General features: G+C 43.1%; 1 protein-coding gene across 6 annotated transcripts in view; it reads right to left on the bottom strand.

The window, feature by feature from the left end:
- Positions 1 to 271: 271 nt before the first annotated feature.
- rims2a (regulating synaptic membrane exocytosis 2a) overlaps positions 272 to 22,527 on the bottom strand; it is a 155,580-nt gene continuing 133,324 nt past the window's right edge. For 5 of the 6 annotated variants that reach the window (XM_085422585.1, XM_085422580.1, XM_085422581.1 and 2 more), the window contains 5 exons: positions 4,019 to 4,160; positions 3,744 to 3,856; positions 3,526 to 3,627; positions 3,249 to 3,388; positions 272 to 2,899 (listed from right to left, as the gene is read on the bottom strand). In XM_085422585.1, coding sequence (XP_085278711.1) covers positions 2,696 to 2,899; positions 3,249 to 3,388; positions 3,526 to 3,627; positions 3,744 to 3,856; positions 4,019 to 4,160 — 701 coding nt within the window. In that variant the 3' untranslated portion in view covers positions 272 to 2,695. Of the gene's footprint in view, positions 2,900 to 3,248; positions 3,389 to 3,525; positions 3,628 to 3,743; positions 3,857 to 4,018; positions 4,161 to 6,745; positions 9,731 to 22,527 lie in introns of those variants that run through there. The other variant, XM_085422584.1, reaches the window with a different exon arrangement.

Raw genomic sequence — 22,527 nt, 5'->3', positions numbered from 1 at the left:
CTCTTCATTCAGGTGTTTTGGAATGGGGAAACACCTACAAACCTAAAACAAGCCATCCTAAGGACCGAAATTTAGAACCATTCCTTTACCATTATTGCATGAAGAAAAGTGACCTAACTGGCAACATTGTGCAGTTAGGTCAATAAATGAAATCAGAATCTGTCTATAAACAACTAAAAAGAGCAACTTATTCACATTGATGTAAAAGATGATGTAGTGTGTGTGAGTGTGCGTTAATTTGATCATCACTCAACTCTTGACATCAGTGTAATATCATTTTTTTTATTTTTAATTTGAAAAATAACTTACATAAATCTCTGTACTCAACCATACTTAACCAAGACATAGCCTTGGCATTAACACATTGCACCAAAAAGAGAAAATGAAAAGGCATTCAAAAGGATAAATAACATGTCTTTGTCATCATGAGGCATTTTTCCTCTTCCAAAAGAATCTATCAGTCTACTTGTGGTAGCTTGTTTACTCAAATTCTGACATCTAAAGGTATGTACAATGAAAATGAAAATATATACTGTAGCTTGTTAAAGCGACAAGGTTTTTCTCTGACATTAAAATGCATTATCTTCACGTGGAAAAGGAACAATGCCTCAATTCAGTTTCATTCAGACATACTGCAACTATAAGATTCATGTACTTCCCAGACACGAGAAGTATTGTTAATTACTAAAAATAGAAAATAAAAAATAAACTGGTCTTGGCTTTTAAATAAAACTAACAAAAATATAGTAAAGTAATTTCATTTTCATTAAAACAAGAAAAAAAAATTCTGTGGCAATATCCCTTATTATTTCAACTTGTGATTAGCTCATCTTCACAAACAGTGATGTAAAATTGAACCATGGCAACACGCATGTCGCGCATGTTTGCCGTCTCTTGATTCGGTATAGACCTCTTTGCTGTACCAGTACAGATTATTTTTGCATGTTCGTCAACAATACTGAAATAAAATACACTTGCAATCACAACTGTTTCGCCAGCATCCATTAAATATAAAATATTTTCCTTGTCATATTTTTTCTTCTTCTTTTTTTTCCTCAAAAACCTGAAAGAAAATGTGACTTTCGGGTGGGGTGGAATGTTCTGTTAAAACTTCAATAAATGGCCCAGGAAGACCAAGAACTAATTTGCCATAGAGCTCAATTTAAGGTGAGGGAGAAAAGTAATGAAGTTGACATGCACTGTACAAGAAATTGCAAAAATTCCAAATATCATCTTTATCAAAACATGCTGAGTTACTGTAAGGTGTGCCCAAGCCATGTTGCAAAAGACCCTTTTCAACATGCTTGTTAAACAAATCCAAATCCAAAAGAAGGAAGAAAACAAACATAGTGAAACGATACAGTACTGTAAAGTAACCAACAGTCCTAAAATCTGGACGATGTCAGGGGACTGAACAATGGTAGCAATGAATAGTACGATGAGAAGTACCCTGGGAAAGGAAGAAAAAGAGAAACATGTACAATTTGCACATTATGTTTATCTTTATAAGGCATTAGCCTTTTACAATGAAATAGATCATTTACATTTATTTTCATTATCACTTTTTGTCACATAAACATTTTCTGTTAAATAATTCTTAAGTTCCCCTTTTCTGCATGTCTGCAAAATGCAGATTCATGAATGGTGTAAAGAATGATAAACAATGTCCTTTTTTTTTTCAGTCACGATGTTGCATTCACTCCCCTTGAAAACCATGCACTAGTGAAAATTTTCTTTAAAAATAATATAAATTGTTGAAAATGGCTGATTCTGTTTATTTTCATCTTTTTTTTTTGCAAGTTACAGCCTCAAGAAAATAATTTTCTTCTTTCTTTTTTTATTCAGCTAAATTTGTGTCCATGCAAAGAAACTAAAAAAAGGGAAAAGAAAAATCTCATTTAATTTTCATACAATATATCAACAGAGAAAGAAATATGGTAAGATTGTACATCTTTTCATGGAGTTTGGATTGTTACTGTATTTATTTATTTTTTGGGGGAAGGGGGTGTTGAGGGCAGCCACTTTAAAGTGGCATTTGATTAATCTTTTACGGTGCTTTACCAGTATGGGTTGAACGGGTAGATATATGTAGAGTATGCAGGGTTTTTTCTTTTTGGGGTCTGTGGGAGTGTGGTTACAAGCTGGGACACACCTCACCCAAAGTGATGGTCTCGAAAATTCCATCTACACGGCTAGGTCTGTTGGCGTGGCGTGACCAAGCATCTGGTTAGAAACACTGTCACCCCCTTCAGAGACAAGTACACTGACATTTAAAGAAAAAAGTAAATAAAAGAAATGAAAACGACACAGGAAAAAAAATAAAATCAAGCAACACACAGATTTTTCATTCGAAAAGGGCTTCTGTAGAACTCATTCAGAGGTTCCCAGTGTTGACCCCCATGGCTTCGAATTGGATGAAAACCTGGAATTGACGGATTCCTCGTGCTAAGGAGTTCATTCCGGCTTCCTCCAAACAACAACAACAACACCTGGCAATCCCTGCTACCAGGCGCTCGCGATACGCTTCGCCACATGCACAGTGTGCGTGACGTTTTTGCTCAAAACACAGGATCACGTTTGCACCCCTAGAAACAGGCTCAGAAGACACAACATCAAGCATGCAGTGTAACCGGGGGGGGCGTGACCTGTAATCGCAACACTGGCTGCTACAACAACGCTATCAGTCCACACGCTGCTATGATCGAGAGAAACTGTCCAGTGAGGATTGGGAAGCTCTTCTTGTCAGTGGGGCCAGAGTAGGGTCCACCAGTGAGGAAGGAGGAAAGAGCTTGTACCAGCCAATCACCATGTTGGACAGGTCCAGCTCATCTAACAGTATCTGAACTGCTCCCATGAATGATTTATGGTCCATACGTCCATAGTCACCCCATACGATGACCTGCAAACAAGAACGAAAAAAACTTTAAAGGATGGAGCAAGTTTAGAAAGATAAATGAAGTCAACAGTCTTGGTCAAAATTCAGTTCAGTTTTATTTATTTAGTGCCAAATCACAACAACAATTGCCTCAAGGTGCTTTATATTGTAAGGTAAAGACCATACAATAATACAGAGAAAACCCCAACAATCAGATGAACCCCAATACAACTTATATAGCTTTTTATATGAAAAAGCCAATCTGATGTGCAGAACCGTATCAGCTGTGTGACCTTGCATTGAGGCCAGCAGACTGCAAGGAGAAATGCTAATTGTGACACTTTGTTGCAGTCTAAAGGAATAACATTCTTACCTGTAAAACCTTCCCTCCTGGACTCTCCTCAAACGGCAGTTGCTGCTGATAAAGAGGATCCAAGGTTTTTCTTGCTACTTTAGTTTTCTTTTTGGCTATGCAGACTCCGTTTTCCAAAAGGTAGACCTTTACATACGGTGCTGGAAATCAAGAAAGCGTAAAGGAGAGATGAGCTTTTGAAAGGTTTCCTTTTCTCTTTCCGCAACCAAGTCATGCTTACCTTTATTCACTCTGTGAATACCTGACATAGACTAGCACATTTAGTAGCTTTGATTACCTGGCAGTGCCTTGGAACCTGGTTTTCCCACAAGGCCACGGGCTCTGATGACCTCCACCTCCAGTGCACCTTTCTTCTCCACCATGCCAATCTGGATGTCTCCTAAACAACCAACAAAACTGAAGATTTTAACTTGTCTGAAGTGACGCTTTCATCATTTCAAGCTACAAATCTCTGTAAAAAAAAAAAAAAGGAAAAAAAAGGATAACTGTCCTCACCCATAGGGGGAGTAGCCAATGTCTGTCGCCCAACCAGCTGAGCAGGGCCAAGACCATCCAGGAAGTCACTGAACTGGGCATCTGAGGACAGCCTCACACCAGGGAAGATGAGACTGAAACATTAACAAAGAAAAAAAAATAAAAACACCAGGTGTTTATAGTTAGACTAGAACCTGATATAAGTTACCAAATGAAATTCTGAATTTTTCGTGTATATAAAAGCTGCTGAATTAGTTTTCTGATCGTCCGCAGAGCACAAGTGCATGTCTCCTTACTTTCCCTCGGAGCTGTAGCTGTTCATGCTTCCGTCTGTGGACTCCCTGCTGGCCTGCCGAGTCATCCTGCTTCTCATCTCCACCGCCAGGCCTGTCTCTGTGCTCCTCTGGATAGTGCTGCGCAACTTTTTACCTCCAGCTTCTGAACACAGAGTTACACGCACGACACAAATGACAGAGAAGGAGAGAGAAGAATTGTCAGTCCACAACACTGAACTGGGGGGATGCGAGTCGCACGGCGAGAACCATTTGCGCGGATTATCACTGGTGTACGAACGCTTTAATTGGCTCGTACATAAATCTTTCCTCAGGAGAAAATGAATTTCCTTCGGGATTAATAAAGTATTCTGATTCTGATTCTGAAAACAAAGCGCACCTCAGTGAATTCAAATTCTATACCAGAGCACTGCCGTCTCTTTAAAAAGATCGATATTAGGAACACTATGTGCAGCCTTCCTCCAGTCTGCGCCACCGACTGCCTATGGGGGACTTCTGGGAGCAAATTCACCTACAAACATCCACTGTCTATGCATCCCCACCCCTCCAACCCAAACCCACCATCCTGACTGATCCAAGAAGAAAGCTGATTCTCTCCATTAAGCCTCCCGCTGCGCATCGCCACCTGACCGCGTGCGTGTGGCACAATGTGGACACGCCTGCGGCTTACAAACACACAACTCCTCAAAAGTATAGTATGTCTGCTCTACCATATATACACACACACGCACACTTTTCATATCCCATTTAAAAAAAGGTTGGCAAAAAGTTGTCTTTTACTTTCAGTAAGCCTAATGTGCTGAGAAGCTCCTCAAGAGATTCAAATGAAGTGAAACATTATAGGTTAGTTCTAAAAACCTCCGTATGAGCTTTCTACATACACATGCAGCTGTGTTAAACTGAAAACATGTCCCTTTCTAAACATTTAATTGTGCACTGCTACGGGGTGATCCAACCATCACTAAATGTTTTCATGCCTTTTGCAGGTATGGGATTAATTTTTTTCTTCTTCTTCTGTGTAATCAAATTTAGCACTATTTGGTCAGAAAATCCCTGCAAAGCCTGATGAAGGTAATAACACAGAGGTACTATACACAAAGCTTCAGCTCATTACTACAGGGTGCAAAAACCGGCCGTTCACAGACCTTATGTAATTTCTCTCTAATATTTTGCAAGTTTGTGCAGATGAGTAATTTCTAGGCTTCAGCAGTCCTAATCCAGTTATAGGCCTTGCAGTCTTTACTCTCCTTCCTCTCTCCTTTGTTTGCCTTAGTAGAGGAGGAACTGAAGATAAAAAAAAATGGATCATTTTGTGCCTCACACAGACATAAAACAGGCATGATGCTCTTCAGCCTTGAAATCTCAGTTATTCAGCTGGCCTCCGCCTCCTCTTCCTGCTCTTCACATTTTTTACAATAAGAGAAGCAGCCACAAAGGTCGTCTCTGACGTTTGCAGCAGACCTCCGCTGTCATTCAGTGGCCAGCCAGACGTTATCAACGAACTTGAAAAACACATGATTTATTAATGGTAATTCTCTTCTGCTTTTGACACAAGTTACAAGGCACAGTCTTGGATTTATGCAGCTTTTGCACTATATCAAGCACTATGTGATCTTATTTGAGTGCTTTAAATACTGTTCCAATGCATTTCAAATAAACGCTGTATGTATCCGCTCTATAGACAAAAATATACAGAGGTGCATTAAAAGCAGTGGCAGATAAGATAAAGATTAGACTGTTATAAGTGTATGTCGGAGAGTAAGTTACTTTTATAAACTATCCAGCAACCGCGAAGCAGGAGAGGCGTCAAAACGAGACAAACTGGCTCATCTCCATAAGTTTGCTGCCCTCCAATTGCGACCCTGCCAATCAGGAAAAGACAGCGAGTCTAGGGAAGCTGCCAATGGTGGAAGTGTGAGTTTAAGTGAGTGTGAAATTGTAGCTAAAAAAAAAAAAGGAGGAGTGGTGAGTAGTGTGGCAGAAAATATGTTGCCAGATAAAGCTACAGAAGAATAGATCACGCGCACTGCAAATCTTCTTTTGTAAATACAACTGCAAATAGAACAAGAAGTGATTGTGAGGCTGAGCTATAAATACACACAGTAGGCGTTACGCTACCTTTTAGGAAATTTGAAGTGACAGTCAGAACAACGTTGTGGTTCTAAGCAAAAAGAAAAAGAAGCACTACTTCCAACTAAATACTAAAGAGGGATTCATTCCAAATACAGAGTCCTTTGTTTTCATCCACAGAATCAGAGTCACAGTCATGCGGGGCAAATTAGGTTTTTAGACCAGCGTGAGTGCCATTTGTAAGCAAACAGACCGGTTCCATTTTGACAACACCACCATTGGTGGCAGCAGCAACAACAGATGCAGAAAGAAGTGTGACTGGCCCACAACTAACTGATGATAAACTGACCACCCACAGATGAAATTGCACATTAAGCTTTATGTCATCATATAACCAGATCATGCACAGTATGGACAGCTCAAGCCTTATAACACATTACACTTACTGAAATAGACTAATTGAGCTAAACATCCTAATTGAGCTAATAACATTTCTGAACTTTCCAACGTCCCAGTTCTCTCCCATGCCAGTACCTCTGCAGCTTCCCTCTCATCCTAAATCTATCTCCCCTTGCTCACCGCCATCTTTTAGTTTAAGCCGCACTGTTTACCCCCCAGCAGGAAGCTTTGGCTGTGACATTTCCCCGCCTGTCATCTTACCTCCGTCCTCCTCATCAAAGGAGTTCATGCAGGGGAAATAGACAGCCAACGCTTCGAATGATGCTGACAGGCTCATCTTGCTCTGGGAACACTGGATACGCATCCCAGGAGCCGGAGGAGAGGTATCGTTCCCCTGCCTGCCCATGGTGACTGGTGGCTGTCCTCCTCAATGCGGTGAATTCGATGCTCAAGGCGTCAGCTTTGCCCTTTCTGGCTGATAAAAGCTTTAAAATGTATCTCCAATCTATACTATTCGATGGATTCCTAAGGCTAGCAGTAGAAGATGCTCTGCTGTAACAGGAGAGGGATCTGGCATCTAGTCTATCCCTAGATGCTCTGCTGACTGCATCCTAGGTAGAGCTTTGGAAAAACGCTGCTTCAGTAGTCAAGTCTTGTGCTGTCTGGGTCTGACGTTCCTGCTGCACCTCTTTCTTCAGGGGGGGAGGGGAGAGCGCTGCATTGCGCTCCGCCAATCAGAGGGCCGGGCTGCTCAGACGCACCTCGGCAGGCTCTGCGGGTGAACAAGCTCTACCCAGAGATACTGATCCCCCCCTCCTCCCTAACCCACTCCGTTTCTCAGCAGTATTTTTTTTTCATACCCTTACTTTTGTCATTTGCTTTTTCATTTTTCTCTCTGCGCTTGTTCTTTTGTTCCCTTTGTTCCGTTCATCACTACTATTTTCCTTTTTTCCCATCCTCTACCTCCCACCCCTCCCTCTCCCCCCATTTTGTGCACACAGGCCAGTGAAAATAAGCTGCCATTAGGCCTGCCAACAGTCCTGCTACTTGATGAGAACGCACGAGCCACATGGCGATCACTCAAAGTTCACGTGCCAAACTCTGCTCCTTCACTTTACTCTTTTCCACGGTCGTGATTTCACAGCTGTGTTGCGTTAGGAGGAGTTCTGTTTCTCACAGACAAGAAAGTCAACGAAAGGGAAAAACAACGTTAAAAGCTCGACCTGAAACCCCTCTCGTCTGTCGTCCCTTTGTGGCACAGCCACGTTACAAGAAAGTATGGCTCTCGTCATCCATCACAAACTTTTAAACAGCCACAAAGACTCTTTGTTTGAATTAGAGCCTCACATTTCTAAATATTAACTTTTCTTTTTCTTCATTCCATTTCTGCCATTTGTGGACAGCTGGGGTCAGCTTATTTTAAACAGTTGAGAGCCAAGAGACTCAACAGCGTTGCTCGCTGAAAGGACTTCTTCACCGGTGGTCCTTCAAGTGGCTCATGAATGTACCACCGGCATCGGCTGTGAGTGATACCTCAAAGCAAATGCACGACTTTCAGCCGAACTCCAGCTTCTCTGGTAGCTGTCACCACCGCATTAGGTTCAAGCATAAATCCTGAGAAACTGTGCTGCCCCAACATGCTGCCAGCAGTCCTGCTTTTTTGTTCTCAATATGAATGTGGCAGAATAGGCGCAGGACAAGACAATTATGGCACTTTCTTTGCACCACGGTAAATATAGGAAGCTCCCTGTGGTGTTACTGCAGAGGCAAAAGTTCCTCTCTCTGAGACACTGCAACCTACTTCCACGAAGGAGCCACTTAATGTCCATTTGCGGGTTTCATCTAGGTCACCACTGACAAAACAACTCTTCACGTTTACCGCCACAGGGGGAATCGGAGAAGAGCACACAGTTATAATACAAACACTTGATTTAATATGAACCACAAACTCATTTAAGGATCAGGTAGGCGCTTCTCTGAATTCAAACCGTGAGAATGTTTAAACTTTTATCAGAAAACTTCTGATCTTTGCCCTCATGATGATGATGTAGCTCTGTGTTTCTGATCGTTGATCCAGGCTCAGAGGTTATCTTCTCCGTGTGATGAATTCAACTTTCTTTGGTGGTTATTTTGCTGCTTCTGTAGCACTAAGAGAAGGCTGACATTTTTTTATTAAAGTGATTTTAAAGCTATGAATTGGATGATGCTGAATGATTTTGGTCATCTCCTGCTAAGTTCTAGATCAGGGGGTGTCAAACATAAGGACCAGGGGCCTTAATCAGCCCAGCAGAGACTCTAAGCCAGCCCACTCAATGGCTTTAGAAAATATGGTGGACGAAAGTTTTGCACTTTTTCCTTCTGATATAGACATGCCACACCAAAGTAATTCAATTACTGAATTACTTTCCTGTTTTTTCACAATCTGCTATAGAAAAATCTTATTTTCTACCTATTCCTTACACTTTTAGCCCAAAGAGTCATGCTGACAGATTTCTTTCATTTACTACAACACCATTAAACGTATAACACAAAGGGGAATTTTACTGGTCAGGTTGACTTAAATTCAAACTTGGCTTTATGTGGCTCACTATGTAAAATGAGTTTGATATCCCTGCTTTAGATAAACTCAAAGCCAGCAGGTCAAAAACCTAATTAGTCTAATGACTGAGTTTATGAACAGATATGAGTTCAAGTTGTTAAGTGGAGATATTGCTGGCATGTGACTAGAAATTTGTATGATATGAATTTAATCTTTTTAATTTTTATCTTTTTAAGAAACCTGGAACTATGTTTTCCAAGCAGTTTAATTTAACTGAGGCCTCAGACGCACATGGCAACCTTCAATCACTGGGGAAAATCGTACCAATAGGTTGGCAAGTGGTTGCTTGAGGTTGTTGACTGTCTCTGGCTGAAGTCAGTCAGAAAGAGGATGCTTTACCCCCCCCAGGATTGCTTTTGGTTGCTAGCAGATTGCCAGAGTTGGCTGTAATTTCTCTGGAAGACACAGACTTCAAAGACTCACTAGCTAACAACGGAGCTGCTCGGAAAAAGTGCAACACAAGCTAGAAATGGAGAATATTTGCCCATAAAGTAAAAGTTATGCCTTACCACTGAAACCAACACATTTCAAGAGATGAGACTTTTACTTTGAAGATAAACAATCTCAGTTTCACCACTGCTTAAAAAGTAGTTGGGAAGTAGTTTACAAGTTGGAAACCAGTTTCAAACAGATCAGGGAATACGTGTATTCCCCCCCTAAGTCACCACTCTTTAGGACAGGGTGACTGGAGTTTCACAATCAATTTCACAGTAATGGCCAGCAACCTGTAGCAACCTCTGGCAACTTTTTATTCCTTAGCAACTGGTGATTACTGTGGCGGGGCGTGGTTTGCGATGCTGCTACAGGTGCAATGGACGCACCTGCGCAGCATCTGCAATCACTCCACGCCAGCTTAAAAGTCGGGACTCTGAATTAAGGTTGTTGTTATGTTGAGCTGGCAGCGGGAGAGCTGCAGCTCTGTGTGTCCAACAACCGATGAAATAAACATGATTAAAATGCCACTGGGTCTGCCGTGTATGTTTACAATTACCAACCAGTCTCGATCCTTGTGCAATTGGGGCCTAAACTCCATATCTACCTTAGGTGGTTCAACTCCCTCCAATGTAAAGTAACTGGTCAGTTGTACTAATTTAAAGTAGATTCCTTAACAAAGACTGTAAGGATACCTGTGTGTCTGAATTCAGCTTTGCTTTGTCCATGTAGAGCCACACAGAGATGTTAGCAAACTTTTGGCCAAGGACTTAAATACAAAAAACTGCAGTAAAATGTTTTAGCATTAACAATGAAATATGGTCAGTGTATTTCACTCGTATGACCTGCTTAATTATATTAGCTGGACCAAAAACAGGGGAAGCAATTTGTAAAGCGGCGTATGCACCAAAACCCTGCTAGAGGAATATTTCTAAGGAAAGCACATTAGGACTGCTAATAGCTGAATGCTAATCACGGTTTCCTCTACAGTAGCAATTCGTCACTCTATTCAGTGATTTTTACTAACAGTAGCAAACAGAAGTAGACAGAACCTATAACGGGCCTGCTGTTTTATTGGCAGTAAAACATAATTGTGTCTTGATGCCAGAGTGTAAATGTAAGAGAGTGTAAGTGCAAATATTAATGGATTGACTAAAAAAAATAAGGCATTCATGATTACTCCCTTAATTCAGTCACATGTTTTGGAGTGTGAGGTTCTCTGTAGATTCCTTTACAGTATCACCGTTAAGTATAGTGCTAAACTCGTCACTTGGCTTCTCTGGTATGTTTCTGCTAGAGCAAAAAAAGGTCATTAGAATTGTACTTGTACTGTGAGGTAGACTGAAGCCAGACACAGACAATACGGAACTACCAGAGCTGCAAAAAGATATAGTAAGTGCCCTTACTCATTAACTGCTTAAGAGAAAGTGGTGATTCACGTCATGGCTTTGCCAAAACAATAACAGCAGACCACAATAATTCTTCTCTCCTCTGTAGCTGGCTCGTGCGCACGTGTCTCCAGCAATGCATTAGACACGTGTGGATAACTTCAAATTTTGTATCTTGGGCACAGTTTATTGTTATCTGTCCACCCACAACCAGTGACATAGTGAAAGAAAGAGGCATTGCAACAATTTTCACTTCACCTGACACGCACAGCAACTGGAGACAAAAATATGCTTAATTACAGTCAACATTAATCTGCTTAATGCAGCACGTGGATGCGTGTTCACGGACTGTGAAAACAGAGTTTGCATCAAGTACGAAAAGAAACTTTGAAACTTTTATTTGCTGGGTAATACAGATCATGCTTAACAAAAAAAGGACTTCATTACAGATCAGAGCATTTTAAACACGCTCAGCAATGTGTTGGTAGTAAGAGTGTAGTTAGAATCTAGGTCGCGTCACTAGACCTTTAGCTGCTTTACCTCTTTATTAAAAACACGTGGCTGCAGTTACCAAGACCAGATTGCATGTTAGATAAATGACGTGCCGAAAGACTTCAGGAGCCAATATTGGCTGGCCTTTCTATTAAACGTTGACGTGATCGGGGTGCCAGTTAAACAAGACATCAGACCTTTAGCTCATGTGATTTAGAATTAAAGTATTTGACACTCCTTCCTCTAAAAGCATCTCCATCTTAGGTCATAAGCGTACTACTCTCTGATTTCACAACACTGTGACTAATGCTGGTTAACACTGAACATATCTTGCTTTGCTCTATACTATGATAAATCTGCCAGACAATGACCACACAACTGGAAATCACAAGCACCTCAGAAGGCAGGAATGTGAAGAATCTACAACATAGGACCGTAATATCCCAGAAGTCCTTGTGTACAATCTGCCTGAGAGGTGGCGGGACTAACAGGCCAAAGCCTTCAGAAGTCTTGATGTGATTGATGAGCTCAGACCAGGCCAAGCATCAGACAGCAACTCTGACCCTGCACACTGTAAACAGAGCTTAATGGAGGGCTCTAACACTTTCCCTCACATGCATGGACGTAGGCAAACAGACACCAATAAGCATGTGAATATGTACACAAGGATACAGTGCAAAGGTAGATAAACACGCTTGCTACAAAAACAGCTTTCCCTCCTGTGTCTCAGTCAAATATAATGAGGAATGTGAAGCTATGTGTGATGTCCAATCTCACCTCACATTATATTAAAGCTGCATCCAGAATATCTTTGGCTACTACACATAAAGACACAATCTTGACATGTACACAGTACAAAAAAACCCCCAAAACAAATCTTTAGCTTTCTTAAGGTTCCTCTTTTTTAAAAATAGCATGATGCTAACATTGTCTGGACACAGTTGTTATGTCTGCACGCAAAGAAACAATTTACTGAAATATGAATATGAAAAGGCCCAGTCAAACTTAAAACCTTAAATGGCTGAACACTTCATAAAAATGCATAACGCAATCAAAAGTGCTCAAAATAAAATAATGTTCCACCTCAAGTTGTTTACTACATATGAAAGGAGACTCCACTCACACATGTATACACAGCGTTTCCTGCTCTTCACTTTGCACCTTAGGTAGAAGTTGTCAGGCTAAAGGCAATATTTAAAACAGGCTCTGCAGGTGACGTTTGAACAGTTTGTCCCCTGGCTGCCTCCATCCACTCAGTGGTGCAAACACTGAAGCAACAACAGATGGAAAACTCATTAGAAAGAGAAAGAAGATCCAAATACGATCTGATAGAAACTGCTGACATCTCTTACGGTCACAACAAACTACTGTCATATGCAATATGTTCCTTAGATTGCAAAAATTGCAACAATTATATTACTACAGCTTATTTACCTCTCAGACTGAAAGAGGAAATAAGTTGCTTTAACCACTTTTATAAAACACAGAAGCATCCAGCCCAGACTCTATGACTACCCTTACCACAGTATTTTTCCAGTACATGCCTCATCAGACTTCCTCTCTGACTGACAGCTACATTTAAAGAAAAAAAAAAAAAACAATCAGGAGAGGAAGTACAGTATTTTTAGCAATGCCTAAAAATCTAAAAATGCATTGTGTAAGTTCTATTTTAGCTCTGCTCGGGCGGGAGCGAAGAATGTGCTGTGCTTGAACTGCGAGACGTGGCAGTACAAGTGTATTCTTAAACTGCGTCCAAGCTTCAAATTCAGGCAAGGGAGACATATGGCTGAGGAGTGTGAGTCACACCGCAGGTAAAAGCACCGTGCAGCTGATGGAGCAGGGAATGGGCAGAAGATGAGTCAACGGCTTTAAACCTGAGCTCACTGAGATGCTGCCTGAAGACAAATAATCTTTGACTCAAACATATAACATACCAGTAGGGATGGGTATCGTTTAGGATTTATCCGATACCAGTACCAAACCGGTACTTTTGACATGGTGTCGGTGCTTAAACGGTGCTCGAACCGGTGCTTAAAGAATGGAGAACACAAACTTTGTCCAAAAACCTCTCATGTTTAGCTGTTTTTTTGTAAAAAGATAACAATGTTAGCCTTTTCTGCAGCTATAGGGCATATATGGTATCACTCTTAGCTGGAAGCAGTGCTTAAACAATAGAAAAAACACAATCTTTGTCTAAAAACCTCTCGTGTTTAACTGTTTCCCACTTTTTCTTTGGTCATTTTAGCCTTTTTGGCCAGGGTGAAGGGAGCATCTGCCATCAAACAAGAAGACAGCTGTATGTAACTACGACGGTGTTTGCTAGTTCACCTTACATGCATTCATGTAATAACGTGGTTATTCTACTCAACGTAAATTACACACGAACAACATTAAGCTACTCACGCAGAGAAGAACGGCTGCTGCTGCATCATCATCCGTCATCATTTCTGCTACACTGGCAGGGCTAGGGGCCAGGACTCTCCTCTTCGGGTTTTTGGGGGATGTTGCTAACTCCGGGTCCGATAACAGGTACCACAACCGCAGTAGATGTGCACGGTGTGAGGTCTCGCAGCAAGCTATCAAATACGGTGCATTTCTGGGCTTTTAACAAAATGCTATAGGTTGCCAGGTGTTTCATCAGATTCGAGGTGTTACCTCCTTTGACAGTATCACAGTGTCACCTTAAAGCACTTGTTGCAGGCTGCTGAGTTTGCATCTTTTTGCTGTGAAGTACAGCCAGACTTTTGACCGCTTCGCCTTGGGCATTTTTAATCTGTAGCTCTGCTCTAAAAGAACGTACGTACCTGGGCCCGCCTACTATCCTCGGAAACGTAAAATGATTGGCTAGAATCCAAAGTGTATGACATCTCAGGAAAAAAAAGCACCGAAATAAAGCACTGAAATGTGTGCTCCTTTTCGGTCTGGTTACTACCGTTTATGTCAGAACCGGTGCCATACCGGTACCCATCCCTACATACCAGTCATGTGAATGGCTGAGTCCACCCAAACTTTTGACTGATACTGTTTATTTACAACACTCAGCATTTTTTTTAAAAGTTGTAAAAATCATGTGTACTTTCATCCTTCAAGGGTCACTGTGTGTTTTTAGTCTACTCAAAGCAGAAAATCACTGAACATGATAATGAAACTTCCCATATGGAAAAGAAATAGAAAAAACTTATAAAAGATTTGCTTAAGATTTGGCTTACTTCATATAGTGAATCATATAAGGCTTATATGATTTACTCATGAAAGTAGCCACTTTCTCATTACTTTCATATATTGTTTTAGTAAGTATCCAAAACATACGTTTCATTTATAGAATTTTTCAAGGGATCTTATATCTGTTTTCACTCTTGTATGCTTTTCATACAAGTTTCACACAAGACAGATACAAACCTTATAAGATTTATATATATCTTTTCCATATGGGTTAAAAGAAATTAAATTTAATTGAAAAGCTTTTATTGTGTAGATTCTTTATTGTTCAAGGTTAAAACATTTTGAAATAACTCGCTAATTTCCTGAAGCTTAATTGCTTAATAGTCTAGCACTGGCAGCTCTTCATATTTTCTTTAGATCACAACTGAATTATGCAACGCTTAAACAGCACAACAAGTGGCGGGAATGAGAATCAGCACTGGTCCATCTACGCCCCCACCCTCACCTATGGTCACAGGCTTTGAGTAGTGACCAAAAGAGGGAGAGCGAGAGATAAAAGTGGTGGAAATGAGCTTTCTCCAAAGGGTGGCCTTTGCCTTAGAGATAGGGTGAGGAGTTCAGCTATCCAGAAGGGGCTCAGAGTCGAGCCGCTACTCCTCGACATCGAAAGGACTGAGTTGAGATGGTTTGGGCAACTGACAAGGATGCCTACTGGGTGAGGTGTTCTGGACATGTCCCACTGGGGGAGAGACAATGGGGCACACCCAGGACACATTGGAGAGATTATATCTCTTGACTGGCCTGGGAATGCCTTTGCGTTCCGAGTGGACAAACTGGAGGAGGCTGCTGCCTCAGCGTCCCGGTCCCAGATAAGCAGAAGTAAATGGATGGATGGATGAATAAAGAGCACATTAAGAAAAAAACCATCTTCAAAACAAGAACATTGGCTGATAGCTTAGAAAGGACAAAATACACTGTCTGCTGGGAGAGACACCATGTCCTGCACACACTCAGTGTGAAAACAATCTGTTTAGTCCGCCACCTCGGAAATTCACATCACAGCTTATGAATAAACAATATGACTGAGTGATCATTTACAGTCAGAACACCCAATCCCCCCACCACACACACACACACACACACACACACACACACACACACACACACACACACACACACACACACACACACAAAGAGCATATACTTCTCTTAGCTGATATCTGTGCACTCTTAAACTGTTTTTCAGACATTAACTTTAGACAATCTCAGCAGTCAAGGGTCAGGATTATGTCCATAGTTGTTCTTTTGCATATGAAATAGTCCCCTTCACATGTGTTTGTGTTACCATTAATACTCTGTATTGGTTGAAGTAGCTGCCTGGAAGGAGTGTGCAGCAGGCAGGCCACAGGATGCCCAGTTGCTAGCAATGAATAAACCAGACAGGTATTAGCTGTTCACACATCAATAGCTGGCAGCTTGGGAACTGGCAGGTTAAAGACCAGCTTGTGTGTGATCCAGCTGTGCAGGAGGTTTGCCATGTTCCCTTCTGCTAGTTAGGTCTTAGAAAAGTTCAGGACTGTTGCGTAAGTGTGAAAACAACTTTAGCACATAAGTGGACGTCAGTTCCAGCACCAGGAAGTGTGACAGTGTAATATTATGGTAAATGGCCTGTATTTGTATAGCGCTTTTACTTAGTCCCTATGGACCCCAAAGTGCTTTACACTACATTCAGTCATCCACACATTCACACACTGGTGATGGCAAGTTACATTGTAGCCACAGCTGCCCTGGGATGCACTGACAGAGGCGTGGCTGCCAGACACTGGCACCACCGGGCCCTCTGACCACCACCAGTAGGCAACGGGTGAAATGTCTTGCCCAAGGACACAACAACCGAGACTGTTGGAGCCGGGGCTCGAACCGAACCGATTACAAGACGAACTGCCAACTCTTGAGCCACGATCTCATAATATAATGAGAAAACGCATTAGGGTTTCATCTTAATCAACTATACAACCATCACCCGTTTACACTACACACTGTAAAACGTGTATAACACACTGTAACAGACTTAAGACCCATCCAATTACGAAGCAAATCACTGGGTAGCTGACATTTAAGTCACTAGTGGCTGCTCTGTTTGTGTATTGTAGGTAAATGTCTTCTGTATTTCCATTCAGTCAGGTTGGTAAACAGCTGCATTAGAAGTCACTTCAAATGCCTCAGAGATAAGATCAATTTAATTCAATACCTGCTTGCTTTGCATCAGTTATAAGTTGCTAAGTTTCACTGACGTTTTATGATCTCCGATGGCCACGTCAATGCATGCCTTTTACTTTGTGTACGCTAGTTGGGGGATAATATAATTAAAGTGTGAGTTTAAGTATCATCCCAAGTGAGACAGAACACAAAGGGACTTCATTAAAGAATTCATAACAACAATTTTTTCAGGGTAATTTACACTGTAGGGACTTGGCAGCTGGGATTTATTTGTTATGGACATCATGTAATGAAGATATAAAACTGACATCTGGTGCATACAACAACCAGCCATGAGAAATCCGTACTGTCAACTGCAGAGGGTAAACCTTAACAACTTCCAGACCAACTTCAGTACTAACTGCAGAAGCACTATAATGGACACCCATGAACGCTGTGCCTGTAAATGTTGGTGGCGTAAAGCTTTAGGGCTACTCGGGTAAGCCTGACTGAATAAGCGCAGACTTCACAGATGGACGACTGTGTTCAGTCATTAGATGAAAACTGTCAATTACATAATGCTGCCTCTTGCTCAGTTAAAGCACTAGTAAACTGAATCTGCTGAACAACTTTTAACAACAGGATGTTTCATCATCATCCATTGCCATTTCTGAGTCATGTGTGGAAATGAGGGTTTTATTTTTATTGTCTGCTGCATGTCGATTACTGGACCTACTGCTGACCATCATGACTCATTCTTGCAGCTGATTCATGAAACAAATCTGAAACTTTCAAAAGCCTCATCCTACCTAAAGTAGATCAGCAGTTATTTAGGTCAATGCAAAGATGACTTGTCTGAGTGCCTGGACTGATTAACAACCATGAAGCCGCTTTTGAATTGTTGAAATCGAGAATGATGGAGGACACGCAGGGGAAAAAGAACAGCTAGAAGAGATGGTAGAGGGAATAATGAAGGAGGTTAGAGAAAGATGGGTAGAAAACACAATAATGATAGAGATATAATAAGATCAAGAAGATCTGAAAGACTAGGTGAGGCAGAAAGAGGGTTGGGGCTGTACCTGTGCTGCTGTGTTCCATTCATGCATCACTCTGAGAGCAGTGTGTCTGCGCCGGCCCCCTAGGAGATTAATTAGCAGCCTCAGCTAGCAGAGGAGCTGCTGAGATAGGCACCCAGCTTAACACCGAAGATAAATTACCTTGGCTGAAAGCTCAAAGTTCAGCTATTTCACCACATACAAAAACAGACTGAGGATTTTGGAGGTCCAAAACTGCGTCAGTACCTGGTGTAATAGGAGGGAGAAAGGGGGGCAGCCATCGCTTTCTTTCTATACTGTATACATTCGGCTATAGGTTCACTCAAAGATTAGTACTCAAAGCAAAGTTTTGAATCTTTTACTGACCAGACTCAAGCCGCTGAATATTTCAACTCTTCATGGATGAAATATCTCCATATAAATCTTCATTAGTCAGTTACCCAGCTATGCGACTGCAGAATCAGGTGCACTATCAACATTAAATCTGAGGTCACCAAAATAATTCAGTTTCTAGGAGCAAAAATAGGACGGTTACATGACAAGATGTTTACAGATAACTTTTAGAGCATCAAAAGAAATGTCTTAGGGAGAAACATTATAAAATAACTATAAAAAAAAGAACAGACACTTCAATTTATCTCCAGATTTTTAAAAAGAGAAGGTCAAATCTGGTCAGGTTTCTTTCAGGGTCGTAAGAAAAAATAAATAAATTGCTGGAACACTCCAGGCTGCATTCAGGGGAACAGGAAACTAGATGTTACTGACAACGTATCATATAACATACTTAAATCCCTCCCACTGATTCCACATATTCCTTATTTCTATATCACTGCAGGCTACCTCGGCCACTGTTGCCTTTTTTGTTTGACTGATCATCATCTCAGCCTTAATACTTAGAGGCCGGTGGTGAGTCACAAAGATCGCTGTGCAACTGCATGTGAAACATAATGAGGACAGGTGGGGGTGGGGAGACACAAGAGAAATTTATTATCAGGTAAAACGCTACCAGCCATGCTACAAAAATGGTTTCAGGGGCTTAATGAGTATGAAGTGTTTTATAAAGCCATTACCTCACATCAGCTAAAGTTGTAAACAACTGGAACAAAATTTGTTTTTTTATTTAAAGTGGATTCACAACACCATAAGGCTGAAAACAATATTTAAAATTAAAATATTAACAAACAGAAAAAGGAAGGAATGAAAAAGCATCCCACCTGCAGATCAGCAGCACAGATAGCAATTACACTGAAATTACAGGCTGCCCTCTTCAGAGGCGAGTTGGAAGGAAAGTTTATGAAGAAATACACATGTGGTGAAAGTATGTAGATGGATTTCCAATAAGCTTGCAACATTAGACTGTTTAACTATCTGCTTTTTTTTATCTGCATGGAAGCTGCTTTACTGAGGTGTTTAGGAAATAAACAGCATCTCTGTCAAGCTTAAAACATAATGCACATACACTCAACAAAAATATAAACGCAACACCTTTGTTACTGCTCCCATTCCCCATGGGATGGACGTAGAGACCTAAAATTCATTCCAGATACACAATATAACCATCCCTCCCAAACAGTGGTCACAAATCAGTCCAAATGTGTGGTAGTGGGCACATCTGCTATATTGAGATAATCCATCCCACCTCACAGGTGTGCCACAGCAGGATGCTGATCTGACATCATGAGTAGTGCACAGGTGTACCTCAGACTGCCCACAACAAAAGGCCACCCTGGAATGTGCAGTTTTGTCTCACAGCAAAATGCCACAGATGCCACAGCAATGAGGGAGCGTGGAATTGGCATGCTGACAGCAGGAATGTCAACCAGATCTGTCGCCCGTGCATTGAATGTTCATTTCTCAACCATAAGCCGTCTCCACAGGCGTTTCAGAGAATATGGCAGCACATCCAACCGGCCTCACAACCGCAGACCTCGTGTAACCACACCAGCCCAGGACCTCCACATCCAGAAGGTTCACCTCCAAGAATGTCCCAGTTCTTGCATGGCCAGCATACTCACCGGACATGTCACCCATTGAGCATGTTCGGGATGTGCTTGACCGGCGTATACGACAGCGTGTACCAGTTCCCACGAATATCCAACAACCTCGCACAGCCATTGAAGTGGAGTGGACCAACATTCCACAGGCCACAATTGACAATCTGATAGACTCCATGCGACGATGTGTTGCACTGCATGAGGCAAATGGTGGTCACACCAGATACTGACCGGTTCTGGGTCCCCAGACCCCCAATAGCGCAAAAAACTGCACATTCCAGGGTGGCCTTTTGTTGTGGGCAGTCTGAGGTACACCTGTGCACTACTCATGATGTCAGATCAGCATCCTGATGTGGCACACCTGTGAGGTGGGATGGATTATCTCAATATAGCAGATGTGCCCACTACCACACATTTGGACTGATTTGTGACCACTGTTTGGGAGGGATGGTTATATTGTGTATCTGGAATGAATTTTAGGTCTCTACGTCCATCCCATGGGGAATGGGAGCAGTAACAAAGGTGTTGCGTTTATATTTTTGTTGAGTGTAGAAGAAAGGATCCATCCATCCATCCAATTTCATCCGCTTTGTCCGGGGCCGGGTCGTGGGGGCAGCAGCCTAAGCAAAGAGGCCCAGACCTCCCTCTCCCCAGCCACCTCCTCCAGCTTATCCGGGGGAATACCAAGGCGTTCCCAGGCCAGCCGAGAGATATAATCTCTCCAGCGTGTCCTGGGTCTGCCCCGGGGCCTCCTCCCGGTGGGACATGCCTGGAACACCTCACCCAGGAGGCGCCCAGGGGGCATCCTTGTCAGATGCCCGAACCACCTCAGCTGGCTCCTTTCGATGTGGAGCAGCAGCTGCTCTACTCTGAGCCCCTCCCGGATGGCCGAACTTCTCACCCTATCTCTAAGGGAGAGGCCAGCCACCCTTCGGAGGAAGCTCATTTCTGCCGCTTGTATCCGCGATCTCGTTCTTTCGGTCACTACCCACAGCTCGTGGCCATAGGTGAGGGTAGGGACGTAGATCGACCGGTAAATTGAGAGCTTCGCTTTTACACTCAGCTCCGTCTTCACCACGACGGACCGGTGCAGCGTCCGCATTACTGCAGCTGCAGCCCCAATCCGTCTGTCGATCTCCGGCTCCCTTCTCCCATCACTCGCGAACAAGACCCCGAGATACTTGAACTCCTCCACTTGGGGCAGGAACTCATCCCCGACCCGGAGTGGGCACTCCACCCTTTTCCGGCTGAGAACCATGGCCTCAGATTTGGAGGTGCTGATCCTCATTCCCGCTGCTTCACACTCGGCTGCGAACCGCTCCAGTGCGAGCTGGAGGCCCTCACCCGATGAAGCCAACAGAACCACATCATCTGCAAAAATCAGAGATGAGATTCTGAGGCCACCAAAGCGAAAGCCCTCCGCCACTTGGCTGCGCCTAGAAATCCTGTCCATAAAAATTATGAACAGAACCGGAGACAAAGGGCAGCCCTGGCGGAGCCCATCACCCACCGGGAACGAGTCCGACTTATTGCCGGCAATGCGAACCAAGCTCTTGCAACGGTTGTATAGGGATCGAATGGCCCGTAGCAATGGGCCAGACACCCCATATTCCCGCAACACCTCCCACAGGACACCCCGAGGGACACGGTCGAATGCCTTCTCCAAGTCCACAAAACACATGTAGACTGGTTGGGCAAACTCCCATGCACCCTCAAGTATCCTGGAGAGGATAAAGAGCTGGTCCAGTGTTCCGCGACCAGGACGAAAACCGCATTGTTCCTCCTGTATCCGAGGTTCGACTAACGGACGAACTCTCCTTTCCAGCACCCTGGCATAGACTTTCCCAGGGAGGCTGAGGAGTGTGATTCCCCTGTAGTTGGAACACACCCTCCGGTCCCCTTTCTTGAAGATGGGGACCACCACCCCGGTCTGCCAGTCCACAGGTACTGCCCCTGATCTCCACGCAACATTGCAGAGGCGTGTCAACCAGGACAGCCCTACAACGTCCAGAGCCTTCAGGAACTCGGGGCGGACCTCATCAACACCAGGGGCTCTGCCACCAAGGAGTTGTTTAACTGCCTCAGTGACCTCGCCCCCGGAAATTGGCGGGTCATTCCCCTCATCCCCAGACTCTGCTTCCTCCTCGGAAGACGTGTCAGTGGGATTAAGGAGGTCCTCGAAGTATTCCTTCCACCGCCTGACAATTTTCTCAGTCGACGTCAGCAGCGCTCCGCCAGCACTATACACAGTGCAGGTAGAGCACCGCTTTCCCCTCCTGAGACGTCTGACGGTTTGCCAGAATCTCTTCGAGGCAGCCCGAAAGTCTTTTTCCATGGCCTCTCCGAACTCCTCCCACACCCGAGTTTTTGCTTCAGCCACTGCCCGAGCCGCATTCCGCTTGGCCTGTCGATACCTGTCGGCTGCCTCCGGAGTCCCACAGGCTAACCAAGCCCGATAGGACTCCTTCTTCAGCCTGGTGGCTCCCTTCACCTCTGGTGTCCACCATTTGGTTCGGGGATTACCACCACGGCAGGCACCAACCACCTTGCGGCCGCAGCTCAATGCAGCAGCTTCGGCAATGGAGACGCTGAACATGGTCCATTCGGACTCAATGTCCCCAGTCTCCCTCGGATAGAAGAAAGGATAAAAAAATAAATTAACATAATAAGTCAAGTTGATGATGTAAACTATCAAATAAACTCAACAATTCGCTGTTGCTTA

This window comes from Rhamphochromis longiceps, linkage group LG11 (assembly GCF_057381845.1).
Source record: "Rhamphochromis longiceps isolate RC_006_pf linkage group LG11, R_longiceps_female_GT1.1, whole genome shotgun sequence".
NCBI classification, from domain to species: domain Eukaryota; kingdom Metazoa; phylum Chordata; class Actinopteri; order Cichliformes; family Cichlidae; genus Rhamphochromis; species Rhamphochromis longiceps.
The sequence above is the reverse complement of the archived record's forward strand: the minus strand, read 5'-3'. Positions and strand labels throughout refer to the sequence as shown.